The 19261-nt window shown below is 44.4% G+C and overlaps 1 protein-coding gene across 1 annotated transcript in view; it reads left to right on the top strand.

Moving 5' to 3' along the window:
* OTOA (otoancorin) overlaps positions 1-18590 on the top strand; it is a 62210-nt gene extending 43620 nt beyond the window's left edge. The window contains exons 22-28 of the mRNA XM_077760297.1: positions 1262-1449; positions 3540-3695; positions 10831-10973; positions 11400-11536; positions 12061-12158; positions 15484-15679; positions 18346-18590. Of these exons, the coding sequence (XP_077616423.1) occupies positions 1262-1449; positions 3540-3695; positions 10831-10973; positions 11400-11536; positions 12061-12158; positions 15484-15679; positions 18346-18416 (989 nt within the window). The 3' untranslated portion in view covers positions 18417-18590. The remainder of the gene's footprint in view (positions 1-1261; positions 1450-3539; positions 3696-10830; positions 10974-11399; positions 11537-12060; positions 12159-15483; positions 15680-18345) is intronic.
* Positions 18591-19261: the final 671 nt, after the last annotated feature.

Below are 19261 nucleotides of genomic sequence, written 5' to 3'. Positions count from 1 at the left end.
AGGAGGGATGGCTGGGTGGCTCAGTCGTTGAGCATCCAACTTCAGCTCAGGTTATGATCTTGCAGTCTGTGAGTTCGAGCCCCATGTCAGGCTCTGTGCTGACAGCTCAGAGACTGGAGCCTACTTTGGATTCTGTGTCTCCCTGTCTTTCTCTGTTCTGGCCCCACTCATCCTCTGTCTCTCTCTGCCTCAAAAATAAATAAACATTAAAAAAAAAGAGAGAGATGGGGCGCCTGGGTGGCTCAGTCAGTTAAGCGTCTGACTTCAGCTCAGGTCATGATGTCAGAGTTTGTGGGTTTGAGCCCCGTGTTGGGCTCTGTGCTGACAGCTCAGAGACTGGAGCCTACTTTGGATTCTGTGTCTCCCTGTCTTTCTCTGTTCTGGCCCCGCTCATCCTCTGTCCCTCTCTGCCTCAAAAATAAATATACATTAAAAAAAAAGAGAGAGAGGATATCCTTAAAAAAAAGACAAGGAGCATGCAATTTTCTCCCAGGTTGGGCATATCTAGGAGACATATTTCATTTGCGTGTTGATGATGTCATCTTATTCCAAGACTGAAATGGATGCATTTCTCCTGTTGGGAAGGAAAATGCAACAGGTCCATTTCTCCTCTCTCTGAGGAAGTGGGAAGGCCGTAGCCTCCACAATGATTTTTATGGACGTCAAATCATCCTCCCTTCCCACACTTAGAACCGAGTGCTCCTTCCTCATAATACTGGAAGCTTTGACTCTGGGTTGCAAACTCAAATGCGTGCAGTGGTGGCTGCAGGTACATAGCTAATAAAAATAACTAACATGTATTGAGCTATTCCATATATTTGGCATTATTCTAAGTGCCTCGGATATAATAATATATTTAGTCCTCACAAAAGTTCCATGAGGTAATTTTATCCTTATTTTATTGATGAGGGAACTGAGGCAGAGAGGGGTTACACAGTTTTGGATTTGAATCTGAAGCCAGAATGGTTCACCACCAGTTCCTACTGTCCTCTAGGCAGTTTGGAGCCCCATTGAAATGTTGCAGAGCTCCTACGGTGTGCATGTGGTGTGCAAAAAGTTGGCATTTCCGTGATTTCATTATCAGGTAATTAACAAGAAGTGGCAGAAGTGGGATTCCAAGCTGCTCCGTGCATCCCTGCTCTCAGTGTCTCCGCTGAGCTACCTCTTGTGAATAAACCCGACTGGAGAAGATTTCTCTTTTCAATAAAGAAATAGACTAACATCCCTGAAGCCCTCTTTCCTGTTTCTCCCCATTCTTCAGGCTGCCACGGAGTCGTGGCTCCTTCTTCTGGTGACATCTTCACGTTGGCCGAAGCCAATGCCTGTTGGGCCCCGGGGGACCTGCTCTGCATGGAGGAACACACATTCATCAGGAACGTGGAGCTTCTGGGGGCCGTCAGGGGTTTCAGCCGGCCTCAGCTGATTATCCTGAAGGAGAAGGCAGTACAGGTAAAGCCCACCTCAGTGTCAGAGCATTCAGCAGAGAGAAAATCCCAGAAGGATGGTCCCAGCATTTCTGTGCACAGAGCCCACCTCAGGGGGTTTGCACTTGGCATTATCTTGTTGCAATTTCTCCGTATGAACCCAGTGCCATAGGTGTGCTCTCTGCATTTGAGAAATTTCTAGTTCTTCCCTCTTAGGGCTGTGGCAGAGAACCGACATGTGTCTTGGCATCTAATGGACGCTCAGTAAAAAGTTCTGTGGATGTCCTGGTGCCTCTGGCTGAGACAGTTTCCAGGAATGGTGCCTTTTCTTTCTCCATGTGGAGGACCTTGATTGCTGCTTACAGCAGCTTTTCTCAGAGTCCTGAAAGGACTGAAAACAGCAGAAAGGAGTAAAAAAATGACTAGAAGTCATTTTCCATCTTTATAAAAAGGTCCCTTTGAGTAGCTCATTTCAGCCATTAGGATGGTTGTGGAATATCTAGTTACCCTTGTAGAGTTAAGACATTAAATTCCCTAAAATTATATTTATAACTCTTTTTTTCTATATAAATGACCCAAGTTTATTGTAGAAAGGTGGGAAAATAATAAAGAAGAAAATCAGTCATAATCTTCTACCCAGAGATAAGCACTGTTAATATTTTGGTATAGTCACCTGAAGCTTCCCAGTATTCTGTGTATGTGTATAATATATATTTGTATATTTATTTTTTTAATATTTATTTATTTTTGAGAGACAGAAAGTGACCAGGGGAGGGTCAGAGAGAGAGAGGGAGACACAGAATCAGAAGCAGGCTCCAGGCTCTGAGCTGTCAGCGCAGAGCCCAATGTGGGGTTCGAACTCACGAGCCACGAGATCATGACCTGAGCCAAAGTCGGATGGTTAACTGACTGAGCCACCCAGGCGCTCCTATGTATTTATGTATTTGTGCATATATTTCATGTATACTTACACATATATGTTACAAAAAATAGTATCATGCTCAGCCACTATTCAATAACTTGCTGTCCACACCCAACAGTATTTGTGCATATTATTCTTTATCAGAAATATAAATTAATATCAGCATTTTAAATAGTTATATAATATTTCATTTTATGGCTGGCCCTTTTTTCCCTGGTCTTTATTTATTTAGCAAACTGGTAGACTTTTAGGTTGCTTATATTTGTTTAATGCCTCAAAGTACATATTTGTACATATTTCTTTGGATCCTTGTCTCATTACTTACTTAGGCTAAATTCCTAAGGTGGAATTTTGGGTTAAAGAGTATAAAATATTTTAAAAGGTATTGACACATGTGACCAAATTCCTCTCCAAAAATTACATACCAATTTATATTCTCAACATCCACAAATGAGGGTATCCTTTATCCCCTATCTTTTCAACACCATATATGATCATTCTTTTTATTCCTTGTCAATATAATCAGCTAACATGGTATTCTTTGATTACTGTTAATGTACAACTTAAAAGGTTATGACTAAGACTGAATTTTTTCCCACGTTTCTTCTTTTGTGAATTTCTCATTCATATCTTTTTTTCCCCAAAAGTCAGCAAAACTTTGCTTCTGTTCCTTCACTATTAAGAGAAAACTAGAGGAAGCAAAAATGTCTTGTGTTTACGAGATAAATGGCCTCTTTACCCAGAAAACATCAAAACCTCTAACTACAACAGGGAAAATAAGAGCACTCTCTCCCACCTCCCCTGAGCTGTCTTTGTCATCTTAGACAAAGCCTTAGTCCACTGGCCAGGGACCCTATATGTGGCCAATTCAAGATGAGGGCCAAGAAATCAGACCAATCCATTCCTGTGATATAAAATTGTTCCGTTCATGTCCTTTGCATAAATATATATATAGATAGATAGATATAAAATTGTTCCGTTCATGTCTTTTGCATAAATATATATGTATAATATATATATAAATATATAAATAAAATATATATATATATGCTTAAGTAAAACAAATGCGGTCATCTTTTCTTGTTGATTTATAAGAGAACTTTATATATTAAAGAGATTTACCCTATGTCTGTTTAAAATACTATTAGTAATGGTCAGTCTAATCTGGATTTTTGGTTTTTTTTGGCTTGAAGTTTTGGGACAAGCCTTCTTACTGGCAAGAGTACCATATTGTCTCCCTGGGGCGCATTGCTCTGGCTCTGAATGAGAGTGAGCTGGAGCAGCTGGATCTCAGCTCCATTGACACTGTGGCTTCCCTCAGCCAGCAGACAGAATGGACCCCAGGACAGGTAGGTGGATGTTGCTGGATCTTTTAAATACCCCATTTTTGTCTTAATTTTGTGTATATTTTCCTTTATGTCCTTGAACCTACAGTATTTACAATAACTGTTTTAAAATCTTTGCTGCCAGGGGTGCCTGGGTGGCTCAGTCAGGTAAGCGTCCAACTTTGGCTCAGGTCATGATCTCATGGTTTATGGGCTCAAGCCCCGTGTCAGGCTCTGTGCTGATGGCTCAGAGCCTGGAACCTGTCTTCAGATTTTGTGTCTCCTTCTCTCTCTGCCCCTCCCCTACTTGTGCTCTCTCTCTTTCTCTCAAAAATAAATAAACATTAAAAAAAATTGTAAATCTTTGCTGCTAAATTTACATCATCAGTCATTTCTGAGTTTGTTTCTATGGGCTAATATTTCTCTTAGTTATGGCTCATGTATTCTTATTTTCTTAAATGAAAGGCTAGTAATTTTGACTGGCTGATGGGCATTGTGAATTTTACCTTACTGAGTTCTTGATTTAGTTGTATTCCTTTGAAGAGTATTTGGCTTTGTTCTGGTATACCTTTAAATTACTTTCAAATCAGTTTGGTCCTTTTGAGGCTTCTTTTTGAGCGTGATTAGGGTGATTCCAGAGTGACCTTAATTATGTAGTTAATTTGTCTCCATTACTCAGACATGATTTTTCTGGGGACTCTGTCCAATGCTGTATGTATTTCAAGACCTCTCTGCTCTGGCTGGTGGGAATGTGTGTTCTCTTTCTAACTCCATATGAGCCTGAGAATTGTTCAGCCTGCTGCTTTCTGATGCCTCTTCCTGGTATTTGTGTGGATTTCACTCCTGGCATGTATAGATAGGTCAGTACTGAGCCAGACTGGAGAAGACCTCTTTCTCTTCTGTGAGGTTTCTCTTCTGGTGTTCTCTCTCTCTGAAGTTTCTTATTCTCTAGTACTTTCCCCCCCAAATTTCAGGTGCCCTGGCCTCCTTGATCTTGGATCTCTGTATTTTCAACTCAGCTGGGCCACTGGGATTTTTTTGTGTTCCTTTCACTGCTCCCTGGACTGCAAACTGCTTCTGGGCAGTAAGCAAGGGCGACTTTCGGGCTCTCCTTATTTGTTTTCACTCTTTCAGGATTATAGTCCTATGTTCTCCATTGTCCAGTGTCTGAATACAATTGTTTCATGTATTTGTTCAGTGTTCTCATTGTTTATGGAGGGAGGGTGCATCCTGTGTCAGCTAATCCTTCATGGGTTAAAGAAGAAGTTCTGCCCAGAATTTAATTGCCTCAGCTGGGCGGGAAGTTAACCCACTGGATTGCTAGAAAGGGGAGGCTTAGCTGCTCTGTGGTGTCTTCAGTCTCTGGCAGCCCTCCCTCAGTGGTCATTTCCAACACCAGGTTCACATATTACCTAATTAACAACCCCATAAGAAAGTGCCTATTTTGCATTAAAATTTTTTTAATGTTTATTTTTGAGAGAGAGACAGAGCACGAGTGGGGCAGGGGCAGAGAGAGAGGGAGACACAGGATCAGAAGCAGGCTCCAGGCTCTGAGCTGTCAGCACAAAGCCTGACATGGGCTCAAACCCATGGACCGAGAGATCATGACCTGAGCCGAAGTCAGATACCTAACCGACGGAGCCATGCAGGTGCCCCTTTTGTCATTAATTTTTGAAAAAAATCCCAGCATTGACTGTAATTGCCCACCCCAGTCACTGTGGTCAGGAGGAGAGCATATTGTTGACCAGGCATGCATCAGGGATGGAGTCCATCTCAACATGACCCTATGAACCGACAGTGGGGAATGGGAATGTGGGGGCTGCCTAGAGGCTCCCAAAGACATCTATGCTCTAATCCCTGGAACCTTAGAAGGTGTTCCCTTAATGTGGCAAAAGGGATTTTTCAGAGATAATTAATTTAAGGATCTTGACGTGGGAACATTCTCCTGGTAAGCCCAATGTAATCACAAGGGTCCTTATAAGGAGATAGGAGGCCACAGATACAGAAGGACACAGAGAAAAAACTTGAAGGCCCCAGGCTGCTGGTTCTGAAGAGGGAGGGTGCAGCTACAGGCACCCTCTGGAAGCTAGAAGAGGCAAGGAAATACATTCTCTCTGGAGTTTCCAGGAGGAACACACCCTGCTGACCCATTTTAGGACTTAGGGCCTCCAGAACTCTAAGAGAATACATTTGTGTTGTTTGAAGCCACTGACTCTGGTAATTTTTTCCACCAGCAAGAGGAAACAAATACAGGGGAGTTCACCAAAGGAAAAGCATGGTGTTTTCAAACAAAGGGAGGATGGGTGCCGGGCAGGTAAATACACTGCGTGTCCCGTAGTTGCACGAGCTTTTTGAAATCAGGATTGCCACGTCCCCTACTCTGAGTGCACCATTCCAACAGAACCCAGCGTGAGTTGCATCAACCCCACTCCGGAGCTGGGCAGCATGGAGGTCCTGGCTGTGAGGATTACACCAGTCAATACGTGGCAAACATTTTGAACAATGTCTGGCATATATTCAGTAAAAAGAACTTTTTAGGGGTGCCTGGGTGGCTCAGTCCGTTAAGCATCTGACTTCAGCTCGGGTCATGATCTCACAGTTCGTGGGTTTGAGCCCTGCATTGGGCTCTGTGCTGACAGCTAGCTCAGAGCCTGGAGCCTGCTTCAGATTCTGTATCCCCCTCTCTGACCCTCCCCTGCTCACGTTGTCTCTCTCTCTCGGAAATAAATAAAACATTAAAAAAAATTTAAAGCACTTTTTAAAATGCTTATTTATTTTGAGAGAGTGAGAGGAGCATAAGCAAGGGAGGGGCAGAGAGAGAGAGGGAGAGAGAGAATCCCAAACAGGCTCTGCACTGTCATGGGGCTCGAACCCCAGAACTGTGAGATCATGACCTGAGCCAAAATCAAGAGTTGGACACTTAACCGACTAAGCCACACAGGTGGCCCAGAAAGTAATTGTTTTCATTATCATGGCCGCCGATGCCGCCATCATCATCATCATCATCATCATCACCACCATCACCACCACCACCACACTTCCTCTCTCTGAAAGTTTAAAAGTTGCCTCAAAAAAAGACAAGAAAAAAATAAGTTTTTATTTCCAAGATGATCTAAACCCAGCAATCAGAGGTCCCTTCTATCCTGACATTCCATAATGACTGGTTTTGACTGGTTTGGGAAGTGCCACGTCAGCCTTTAGATATTAAAATCCTTCTATTTGCAGTCTGGGAGAAAACAGAAAAATATATCCAGCATAGAGACTAGAGTATCTCTTTCCCTTTGCACCAATTTTAATTCCCATGGATGCCAGTGAGATTTATCAATATGTTTGAGGAGGATATGAAAACCTAACATTTGCATAGATCATTTGCAGTCAGTTCCTCAACTTTCACTCCCAATCAAACCCTTAAATGCATGTTTCTAGATTAATAGTCAGACCTGGCGGAACTACATTAACAGAGTTCAGTTTAAAAACCAATATAAGGGGAAAAAAACTATTAGAGAAGCCAGAGGGATGAACAGGGAGATTGAAATCTTAGAGCTATTCATTTTTCAGAGGGTTAATATTGCCTCAAAGTGTTAGTATTAATTGTCTGGGAATCATTACAGATACACTGGTCCAGTCATTCAAGTAAATATATTTTGGCTTATCACCTTGCAAGCTGAGCTTGCATTTTCCAGATTCCAGTGGTGAGGACAATTTAATACTGCATCTTCAAGGTAATTTTATTTGAATTGTATTTTCGCACTTTCATTTTAAAATGGGCACGCCTGATCGTTGAGGAGCACACATTGTTAGGAGTCAACTAGTGAAACCTGATTTGGGAAGCCTTAATAGGAAAAGTTCAAAAGCTACCTGGAATGTCTATCTTCTCTTCCTACCCAGACATCTTCACAGGCTATGAGTACCGGCTCTGGAGTCGGACCGCCTGGGTTTTCATCCTATAACCGTTACTTACCAGCTGGGTAGCCCTGGCTTAGTTACTTTACTTCTCTGTGCCTTCGTTTCCTCATCTGTGAGAAAAAGAATACTATTAATACTTCATAGGGCAGTTGTGAGGGCCAGATGAGATGGTGTATGTACAGTGCTGGTACCTGCAAACATTCAGTAAATATTAGCTATTATTATTTAGGACACACATTCGCATTTAGTCAGAGACATTTTAAGTCTGAGTGTGATATTATCGAAATTCCCCTACAGAACCTGTGAGCTGGGTAATCACTGAGGGCAGTTTCATGAAGACCCTCATCAGTCTCATTTGCAGGAACATGGGAAATCTCCCTGAAACCAGTCCATCACATGAAGGCAGCAATCCGATGCCATTTGAAAATTAAAAAAAATTTTTTTTATTTGTATTAGAGAGAGAGAGAGAGAGAGAGAGATGGAGTCCAAACAGGGGAGGGGCAGAGAGAGGGAGACACAGAACCCAAGGCAGGCTTCAGGCTCTGACCTATCAGCACAGAACCTGACGCAGGGCTCGAACTCACAGACCGTGAGATCGTGGCCTGAGCTGAAGTTGGATGCTTTACCAACTGAGCCACCCAGGTGCCCCAATCTGATGCCACTTCAAAGGGGATACCTATTGCCTACAACTTCTGTAGATCACTCACTCAGATATTCATTCATTCATTTAAAAAGTACTTACTGAACCGAACTGTGTGCCAGGCATTGTGCCAAGTGGCAGGGATACAATAGCTGGATATGCTGTGTGTCTCTGGTGATTCTACTTGGTGGCACAGACAAAAAAGTGAGCACAGTGACAAATGTTTTATGTTTTTTATTTTTTACAAATAGTTTATTGTCAAGTTGGTTTCCTTTTTTTTTTTTTTTTTTTACAAATAGTTTATTGTCATAGTGACAAATGTTTTAAAATTGTGATAATAGATGGGGCTCCTGGGTGGCTCAGTCAGGTAAGCATCTGACTTTGGCTTAGCTCATAATCTCCTGGTTCGTGGGTTTGAGCTCCATGTGAGGCTCTGCGCTGACAGCTCAGGGCCTGGAGACTGCTTCGGATTCTGTGGCTCCCTTTCTCTCTGCTCCTCCTCTGCTTATGCTCTCTCTCTCTTTCTCACAAATAAAATAAACATTAAAAAAAATAAAATGATGATAATTGATAACAGAAAATGGGCAACGTGTTCATAGAAAGAGTCAAGGAGGGAGGCTATTTGAGATAGGCGAATCAGGGGAAGAGGTAGCATTTAAGCAGACCTGAGGAAGGGTCCCTGGGTGGCTCAGTCGGTTAAGTGTCCAACTCTTGATTTCAGCTCAGGTCATGATCTCAGGTTTTGTGGGATCGAGCCATGGATTGGGCTCTGCACTGAACATGGAACCTGTTTTGGATTCTGTCTCTCCCTCTCTCTACCCCTCCTCAGCTCACACTTTCTCTGTTTCTCTCAAAATAAATAAAATAAATAAACAGACCTAAGGAATGGGGAGGCAGCAGACATGAAAAGTAGAAACCCAGTGCAACATTTCACAATCCTTGTCAACCCTTTCTCTGAACACTGTAATGATTCTTACTGTGTGATAGGGATGAAGTGACATTAAAAAGGGATAGGGCATCTGGGTGGCTCAGTGGATTAAGTGTCCAATTCATGATCTCAGCTCAGGACTTGATCTCAAGGTCATGAGTGCAAGCTCCACATTGGGCTCCATGCTGGGTGTGAAGCCTACTTTTAAAAAAAGTAAAAGAAAAGGAGATGGGAAGACTCACTATATCCGTGTGAACCTCACTCCCTTTCAGATGTTTGTCCTTGGATGTCTCCTCCCCTTCTTTGCCTTGTGAGCTCTTGTAATCTTTTGCTCCTGCCCTGATGAGCACTGAGGGATCCAGACTTTATTATATAGCTAATCTCCAAAAGATTGACTTGAATCCTTCCTCAGGTCCAATATAGGTAGAACAAAAGAATCAGGGTTCATTTAGTTACAAGTGGCAGAAAAACCAACTCAAAATGGCTTGACCAAGCAAGGGAATTTATTGGCTCCCTTAACTGAAAAGTTTCAAGTGTAGAGTGAAGGTATGGCTAGATCCAGAGTCTTCAACAATATTGTAAAGAATCTGTCTCTCACCCTTTTTTGACCCTACTTTCCCTTGTGTTGGCTTCAGTCAGGTTCCTTCCATGAGGTGAATTCTAGCAGATTCAGGTGTTTATCTTTCCAAGGTCCAGTCCAGAGAAAGACTGCCTTATTCCCCTATTTCAGTTAGGACATCCCTAATTTTTCCAGCCAAAGTCCTGGTTGGTTTTGACTGGATCACATGACCAGTCTAGAACAAATCATGGCAGCCAAGCTAAGGGATGATGTGACTAGTCAGGACTGGGCCATAGCATCACTTCTGGAACTCAGCAGGCAGTTAGCTTCAGATGAACCATGTGAAGTAAGAGTGTGGGAGGGGTGGCTCTCCAGGGAAAGTTGTGAACAATAAATGGCTACTGCGGAAGAATTTCAGGGAGCCCTACACATCCACATCAGCCCCTTTGAATCAAAGCTTACTAAAGACATCTCTCTGTGGTTTTCAACACCAAAGCATTTGATATACTACTCTCTGGAATTGAAGAGAGAGGGACAAACCTATTTCTGTAGGACTTTAGAGAAAGGAAAATTCCCTATGGTCAAGATATTCAGGGAAGACTTCATGAAGAAGGTAACATTTGACTTGAACCCCCTCCAAATAAAAAGCTGGTTGGATTTTAACAGTTGGAAATGCAGGAATTGCATTTCGGATGGAGGGACTTATTTGAGCAAAGGCAAAGGAGCAGAATATTACAAGGTTTGTGAGAAAGTGCTGGAAACAGATGCTGGAAAAGTTTGGAACCCAATACAGAAAAACTTAAGTGAGCAAATTATCTGAAGGTCGTGACTGACTGAAGAAAATAAGCTAGAGGACACAGATACGGGACACAGTTCCTTTAATGTTGGTGAAGGATACAAGCATTTCACTGCCAGAAGACACTGCCTGGATCAAGGGACACACTCAGTAGAAGAAGCACCTTAGGGACATGAATCTGGAGGCAGTGGTTAGGGTGCTTTGGAATGGGAGTGTGTCCAGAGGAGTATGGGTGGGGGATTGGTCCGGAGGCTACTGCTCTAGCTGTTATTCCCTCAGGCCTTCCTAATCTCTGGATAGTTCATCTTTTATTCTTCCTTATTTTTATAGGCTAAATCCATTCTGCAAGGATTCCTGGAGGATTCAGGCTATCGTATCCAGGATCTGAAGAGTTTCCACTTAGTAGGACTTGGTACAACCCTGTGTACTATGAACAGCACTGAAATCTCACTTATAAAAATCTCAGAATTCAGGTAACCAAACCAGTAGTGTGCACAATGGCTAATGATGTATTGACCACTTCATTCATTCAGCAAGATGTTCTCTGCTTCCTGATGCTTTGCCACCTTTCTAGGTTAAAACAAGGATTGGAATCAGCTGGATCCTTTCTGGATGCTGAGCCTACATACCTTCTTCTTCTTTTTTAATGTTTAGTTATTTATTTGAGAGAGAGCAAGCATGGGAAGGGCAGAGAGAGAGAGGGAGAGAGAATCCCAAGCAGGCTCCGTGCTGACACAGGGCTTGATCCCATGAACCATGAGATCATGACCTGAGCTGAAACCAAGAGTCAGATGCTTATTAACTGAGCTGCTCAGATGCCCAAGCCTACGTACCTTCTGCACACCCGTTGTGTCTGAAGAGTCTCCCAGGCTCACACTATATCCTTCCCTCTTAATTAGGGTGGTGCTGGCCAGAATCGGAACCTTGCTCTGTAGCACCCATGTCTTGGCCGAGTTTAAGAGGAAGGCAGAAGTTGTATTTGGGGATCCCAGCAAGTGGTCTGGCCCTGTCTTGCAGGAGCTCGGGACCATTGCAGGTAAGAGGCACCTTGAACATGCCTTCTCTCCCTTTGTAACTTTAAACCTGTGGACAAAAGCAAAGTAATAATAATAATAATAATAGAATCCTTGGCTGTGTGTAGTGGACATCTCTAACGTTACAGTGGAACCTAGGTTCATGACTTGAAGTTGCAGAGGGCTCTCTTAGTGGTTCTTGTGCACACTAAATCCGTTTAGGATGTGATTTAATTGGCTCCTAACTAGTTTCATACACAATCTGAAATTGCATAAAGTGAAGTTGCTTCTGGGCATACATTTCCTTGTAGGAGACCAATCAGGACTACTGTGACCCACTTTTTTTCTTTTCTTTTCTTTTTCTTTTTTTCTTTTTTTTTTTGAGTTGATTAAGGAACTTGATCCTCCAGTGTGATTTTCAGGGCCTTTGGGAAGGAATGCAGCTTGCCCAGAACAGACAGATCTGTATATTAGGCAGCACCATTAATAAAACAAGTAGAGTTCCAATGGCTGGATCTAAACCCTCATGATTCCTTTTCCTCCCCAGCTGGATTAACTAAGGAAGAGCTCCAAATGCTGGACAAGGATTTGATGCCGTATTTCCAGCCATCAGCAATCAAATGCCTTCCTGATGAGATATTCAAAGTAGGTACTCAGTTCTTCAAGGAGAATAGGAGCTTGACCCCATTTCACATCACAGAGAAGAACAGATGGCAGGCCTTGGATTCTAGAGGCTTGCAACCAGGCTTCTGTGGAAAGGGCCAGAGGGGAGCTGTGTGCCAGCAATGAATGGGTCACATGATAATTCTGGGTTAAAAAACTTTATTCTTAAAGTTTTAATTTATGTTTTAATTGTGCTTATTTTTATGGTTTTCTTCCCTTCCTGGCAAGTGGTATTGATTTTCTATTTTTGATGGTATGACAGGTTCATATTTCTTAATCCCAAACCCTTGGGGACAGATATATTTCAGAGTTCAGAATTTTCCAGATTCTATAAAAGATCACTCTGTGAATCTACACTATGTAACTTAACACCCCCAGCAGTGTCTGGGGAAGCACCTTACGCGTTAATACTTCTGCCAAGAAATCAACGACATCACATTAATTGGAATAGAGACTCTAAATGGGCTTCTATCAGTCCAGGTTTTACAGGCAAAGAAATTTGTCTTAAAGTTTGGAAAACACTTTCAGCTTTGAGACTTTTTTGGATTTTGGAATTGCCACAATGATTGTGGACCTATATAACATTTCCTTATTATTTTTATTTATTTATTTATTTATTTATTTATTTATTTTTATGGTTATTTATTTATTTTTGAGAGTGAGAGAGAGAGAGATTGCAAGCTGGGGAGGGGCAGAGAGAGAGAGACAGAGAATCCCAAGCAGGCTCCACATTGTCAGCACAGAGCCCGATATGGGGCTTAAACTTACAAGCCACGAGATCACGACCTGAGCCGAAATCAATAATCGGATGCTTAACCGACTGAGCCACCCAGGTACCCCATAACATTTCCCTATTAAATAAATTTAAGTAAAAGTATTTTAGTTGGTTTAAGGAAACATGTTAAGAAAACATCAAAGGAGTATTTTAGCTAATATGACAATAAATTACTTAAAAAAAAAGAAAACCTCAAAGGACAGGTGACGATGCTATGGAAAAAGTTGATAGGGTGGCATTGGGTCAACTGTAGCAGAGTAGTCAGTGAGGGTCCCTTGCTTCGTGTCCTCGTACAAGATTAGGGGAGTGTTTGGAGGGGACAGCGTGCTCTGATGAGGAGTGGCCCTGGTTCTCTTGCTTGCTGGGTAACTTGGAAATACATTCTGTCCACCACAACCGTGTAAGGCACACAAACGAAGCTGGACAGACTCCCGCGATGCCACCTCACTGGTTCATTTCAAGACAGATGGCAGACCTCGAGTGACTTCAGAACACAGGACAGATCCCAGCATTGACACTTCCCCAGCTGTTTTTGGGAAATTAATTGGAGTCCTTTGGGCTACAGAGCTTCCCCTCTGGGGGACTGTGCACGGGGTAGGCAGCTTGGTTCTGGATGCTGCCACGTTGCTGAGCACTTTCTCCTTGTCTTGTTTGGGGTGTGCTTTGTGGTTGCTTCCTTGTTCAGGTATTTATTTCAGAAATCCCTACTGACCATCGCCCCTGTGATGGGCTCCAGGTGAGGTGCCCCTGGGGTGTAACCCAGTGCATGCAGGGCCTCAGAAGGTTACATGAAAGAGTGCAGTGGCCTGGGTAAAGCCCCAGGTGAACTGTGTAAGCTTAGCCCTGTCTAAACGGGGAAGCTGTGCCTCATCTCTGGCACATCAGTGCAGAGTGACAATCTGGGCCCACTATTACCAGATCTCCCTTTTTAAAAATTTTATTTTACAGATTCCTGAGGTCTCCATTTTCATGTGAAACCTCCTGATAAGTAAATGTTGGCAATCACTTTGAATTTATTATTATTTTTTTAAACAGAACCCACTAGCCTTAGAGATTCAGTGTGGCCTGTGGGTTGCAGGTCAACCCCATTGGAAAGATAGATAATTTCTATAGTACAGACTCTGTTAATGGTAGATGCAAGGTGTAAGCCAGAGGAGTACCTGTGTTGGGTGTGTCCGTGTGTCTGAGGGAGGAGGTGATGCTGACCTTGGGCGGCAAGGTCAGCTAGGTCAGAGGGAGGACCGGTGTGGCACGCAGAAAGAAGGGCAGGGAAAGGGGGCTGCCTCTCCTGAGGGTTACAAATATGGGCGCTCATTCTCCTGCAATGAAGAGAGGTGGGGGAGGCAGCTGGAGAGTTGGGCTTGGCCCAGAGTGTGAAGTCCCCATTGCCACATTCAGGAGCCAGAACTGTGTCCTGGAAGTGGAGGGCAGGGAAGGGTTCTAAGTAAGGGAACCACACGATTCCAGGGAAGCATCTCCTCAGGGAATAAGAAGAGGGTGAAGGAAAGAAGAGGAGGGGATGAGGGGGCATAACCCCTTTCCCAGAATCTTTGGGGTCCTTAGAAAATAAGCAGTATGACTTTAGAAGCCCCTCTACGAATTCAGAATCCCACCATCCCACCTCATTCCAGACCCACTGGAACCAGCCACCATGACCTCTGAGCTAGAAGTGACCAGAAAACATCTTCTGCAGGGTCCTCAAAGACCTGGTGTCCTTCGAGAAATTCCCACTTCCAGCGTCGATGGCAGATGTCACTAATAGATTACCACACCTTTCCTCTACTGAGCACTCAAAGTCTCCACCCCCATGGTGTGCGGGCAGTCATGCCAAAGGACCAGAATCCACACAAGAGATGAATTCTCTGTGCCTTTCCACATCTAGTCCAGAGCCCAGAGAGGCTGTGAAACTTGCCCAAGGTCACACAGCTAGTACATGGCAGAACTGGGACACAGATTCAGATCTTTAGCCTTTAGGCTTGTGTTTTCTTCTCTGCATCAGTGTTTCTCAGGTGAGGGACCTGAGCCCCGGAGGAGGCACCTTGCACTGAATTAAACAACATTAAGTCACACAGTGAGAAAATCATGACTCTCTTCAACACTCTGTTAAAGCTGATTACTTCAAGGAGGAAGTCTCAGTGTGGAGCTAAAAGGTCTTTAACACCTCTACATCACTTAAAGTCTCCTTTTTATTATTTTTTAAGAGACCATGGTTCAGACATTGTTGATCAACAAGTCTAGCTAGAATTCAGTAATGTTTCATTTCTTTGGCCTTATTGTTAATGGTTACCGGTGGCAAGTCACTCTGGTCTTCCATTTTCGGAAATTTCCACCTAAAATTTTCCATTTTAAAAATAAATTTATTCTAATAGTGAAAGAGCGATGCGACTTTAGGGAATGATCCTCAAGAGGAGCAGAAAGGGTACACGGGTATGGCAAAGTTGTGCGGGGCCCTGGGCGGGTGACCGAGGTTTGGGAGACCTGCGGAGGGGACCCACTGAGGGCGCTGTCCCTTTCCACCCCGCCCGGCTGCAGGAGCTGTCCGCGGAGCAGATTGCCTCCTTGGGTCCTGAGAACGCAGCGGCGGTGACCCCAGCCCAGCGCCGGCAGCTCAGCATGTTGCAGCTGCAGAGCCTCCAGCGGGCGCTAGATGGCGCCAAGACTCGTTCCTGGCTGGACACGCCCCCGAGCGCCAGCCCCACCCGGATCGCCTCCACTGGTTCTCTTCCAGGTGAGCAGGGCGGCACTCTGCCTGGTCCCCCTTAGCCCCTTTCCCTCTTCTTGGGCGGGGAGGGTCCTAAGATTCAAAGTGGGGTCTCTCACAGTCTTCCGAGACTCTGCATTCGTAGAAAAATCCCAAGTCCCCTAGCAGGTGTCTGTAAATGACCCTCAGCTCTGCCTGTGCTTTGAGGTCACCTGGGGGAACTTAAAATTTTTTTAATTTATTTGTTCATATATTTATTTATTGAGAGGGAGAGATAGAGAGAATGAGAATGAGAATCCCAAGCAGGCTCCATGCTGCCAGCGCAGAGCCGTTGTACAACTGGATCCATCTCACTAACTGGGAGATCCTGACCTGAGCAAAAAGCAGGAGTTGGGACTCTTAACCTACTGAGCCACCCAGGTGCCTGGCAGGAACTTTTAAAACAGCCAGTTTCTCTGACCCCACCCAGAACTCGTTGAATCAGAATCTCTCAAGTGTAAATACATTTCACCTGTTCCTTTGGAGCCTGCCTTCTTCTCACCAAGTCGTATTAATTAGTAAACTCAACCAGTATATATTGGGCACCTTCTGTGCATCAAGCCTGCATGGAGGTGAGCCAGACAGCTAGGGCTGTCTTGGAAATGAACAAGATGATTTCACATCTGGGAAGACCAGGGAAGGAAGGAGGCAGAGGGAGGTGATGGTGACTAGGGCTGAGCTAGGGTAAGGGGGTCAGAGGTGTGTGGCTTTTCTTGCCTTTCTTTACTCATCTCTTCCTTTCCCTTCACTCTGTCACTTCTTTGTGACCCCTCCTATCTGTACTAAGCACCGTCTCTGGACTGAGCATGATGTTGGGTTCTGGGGAGACAGCCGTGAGCAAGCCAGATGTGTCCTCCATGCTCACTGAGCTGTCAGTCAAGCATGCAGGTGAGGGAGGACCTACGTAGCCAGGCGACCATGAGGCAGAATGACAGGTGCTGTGATGGGGAACACAGGCACTGAGGGAACACATGGGCGAGACAGCTGACATAGGCTTGAGGGTATCGGGAAGTGCCCATGGAAACCTCCCAAAAACAGTAATGTCTAAATTGCAGCCCAGACTGGGGAGACTATAGACTCATCCCCACGGACAGTGTCCCAGGTAGAGGGAGCAGCGTGAGCAAATACCCAGAGAGCAAAGAGAACTTGGTGCTCAAGACCTCCACTCTGCCTTTTCCTGGTGTGAATATCTCCCTCTGTCCACCCCAGCCTTCCCTTGGGGATGGAGAACTGGGGGATTCCCAATTTCTGCAGCCACAAGTGGCCAGAGGTGGCACTCCTTTGATGATATTATTATTTAAAAATTTTTTCTTTAAAATAGAATGTGCACACATTTAAAAATTATTGTTAAATATTGTGTTTTGTGTGTTTTATGTAATACACACAAGAGTTAATGGACGGGGTTCAAAATAGGTAAGGTCTAAAAAGGAATGCACTGAAATGTCTCCCTCTGTCTGTTCCCTGTCCCATCATCACCTTCCCTCCCCCAGAGGCAAGTGGTGTTACCAGCTTCTTGTGTGTCTGTCCAGAGATCATCAGCCGGCACATATCCATTGATTATCTCTGCGCTTTAAAAAGGGTAATTATACCCTTTGTTCTGCACCTTGCATATCTCACCTAACAATATACCTTGGAGACAGTTCTGTATCTGTACATAGGACCAGGCAGTTGGTTTTCCAGTTGCACCATAACTTCATTTAACCTGATCTCTACAGATGGATAGTTCAGTGTTTTCTTTTTTATTATTTTTTTTAACTCTTACAAACAAGGCTGCAGGGAATAACCTTTTTATCATTTGCATCCGTTCAAGTATATCTCCAGGTTAAAGTCTTCAAAGCGGGGTTGCTAGGTCAGAGGGTCTGTGCATTTGTTTTGTTTTTTTTGTTTTTTTGTTTTTATTTCTAGGAGAGAGAGAGAGAGACAGCGTGAGCAGGGGAGGGTCAGAGAGAGAGGGAGTCACAGACTCTGAAACAGGCTCCAGGCTCTGAGCTGGCAGTCAGCACAGAGCCCGACGCGGGGCTCGAACCCACAAACCGCGAGATCATGACCTGAGCGAAAGTCGGAGGCTTAACCGACTAAGCCACCCAGGTGCCCCGAGGGTCTGTGCATTTGTAATTTTGATGGATATTACCAAATCTCCTGAAGAGAGGCAGGACCAGTTTTTCCTTGAACCCACAGTGTCAGAAAGCGGTGTCCTTGTGGGACCTCAGATGCCTTTCTCCTTCCATTCATCCCACAGGCCCCTTCCTGAGGGGAATACCCTTAGTCTCTTATTTCCTAAACTTGCTTCATTATCAGGATCACTTGGGAGGGATCCTTAAAATACGGATTCTTGGGCCTCATCCCACACTTGCTCAATCACAATCTCCAGGGGGAGGATCCTGGGATTTGTATTTTTAACCATCTCCCCAGGTGACTCTTAGGATTGAGGCAACTCTGGTACAAGCTGATTCACATAATGACATTGAATTCTCACTTCTCCCTGCTTTGGGGTCATAATTCCCAGGAAGAGAAGAGCAAACAGCATTCTGGGGGATCACGTGAATGGGCCAGAGGGAGACTCGGGGAGCTGGGCATGATGCATGTGCCCCTCACGTCCCCCTCCCCCCACTGCAGGTTGCTGAGGCCTCCTGTGCACCTTTGTTTCATTTTAGGAGCTCCTGACACCTGGGGTCTTTGGCTCGGCTGTCCTCTGCTGGTTCTTCTGGCCGAGATCGTGTGGTGAGCGGCGTGTGCACATTGCCCTTAAGCGTCCAAGCAGCCGGCCCAAGGTGTGTGGAAACAGAGGCACTTCAGACTGTGAGACTCCTACCCCAACCCACAGCCTCCACTGGGATGGGGAGACCCCATGCCTTGAAATTTCAAAGGCACCAAAAGGAAGAATAATTCTTAAAAATGATTTTAAAAGTTCTTCAGCTGCTTTGTGTCCTCATCAGCAGAGAGACATTCTCTGCCCCGATTCAGCCTCGCTTGCTTTCCAGCTTGGAGACAGAGAAGCTGTGAGGAGGGGAGGGTATTTTCTATCAAGGGCATGAGGACCTTACGTACAAGTTCCTGGCATCTCTCTCTGGAGGGAGGGCGGTAACTTGTACGTAAGGAGTGGCGGGTGCTGGCAATGGTACCATTTTATCCAGGGCCTGATCTAGCTTCTTCTCTGGCTTAATGTCTCTTCCTCAGAGCTATAGGCTACATTGGATTTCTCCTTCTTAGATATTTAGCAGAGCTGAAATAAATGAATCCCTCAACAGAAGCCAATACTCCTGCCTGATTGCTGGGACTAATTGATGTTTTGGTGGGCATTGCATTGCCTGGAAATTAAAACATTTAACATGGCTCAACGTTAAATCAATTTTTAAATGCATTTTCCAGATGCCTTCCATTTCTTTGGGAGTCAGTTGAATGAATGGCTGTGGAGTTATCCGTTAAGCTTTTAAAACATTCCTTTTGTGACGAAGGTGGTGGCTCTTCCGGTTTTAAGTTGCTCTGGGCTTTGGGGATGGGTTGAAATAAAAGGAAATATATAGTGCAAGTCAGTCACGCATGTGATTATAGCACAGCAGAGCAAAGTCA

The sequence above is a fragment of the Crocuta crocuta genome, unplaced genomic scaffold, assembly GCF_008692635.1.
Source record: "Crocuta crocuta isolate KB4526 unplaced genomic scaffold, BGI_CrCroc_1.0 scaffold73, whole genome shotgun sequence".
NCBI classification, from domain to species: Eukaryota; Metazoa; Chordata; class Mammalia; order Carnivora; family Hyaenidae; genus Crocuta; species Crocuta crocuta.
This window is presented reverse-complemented; position numbering and strand designations above follow the sequence as displayed.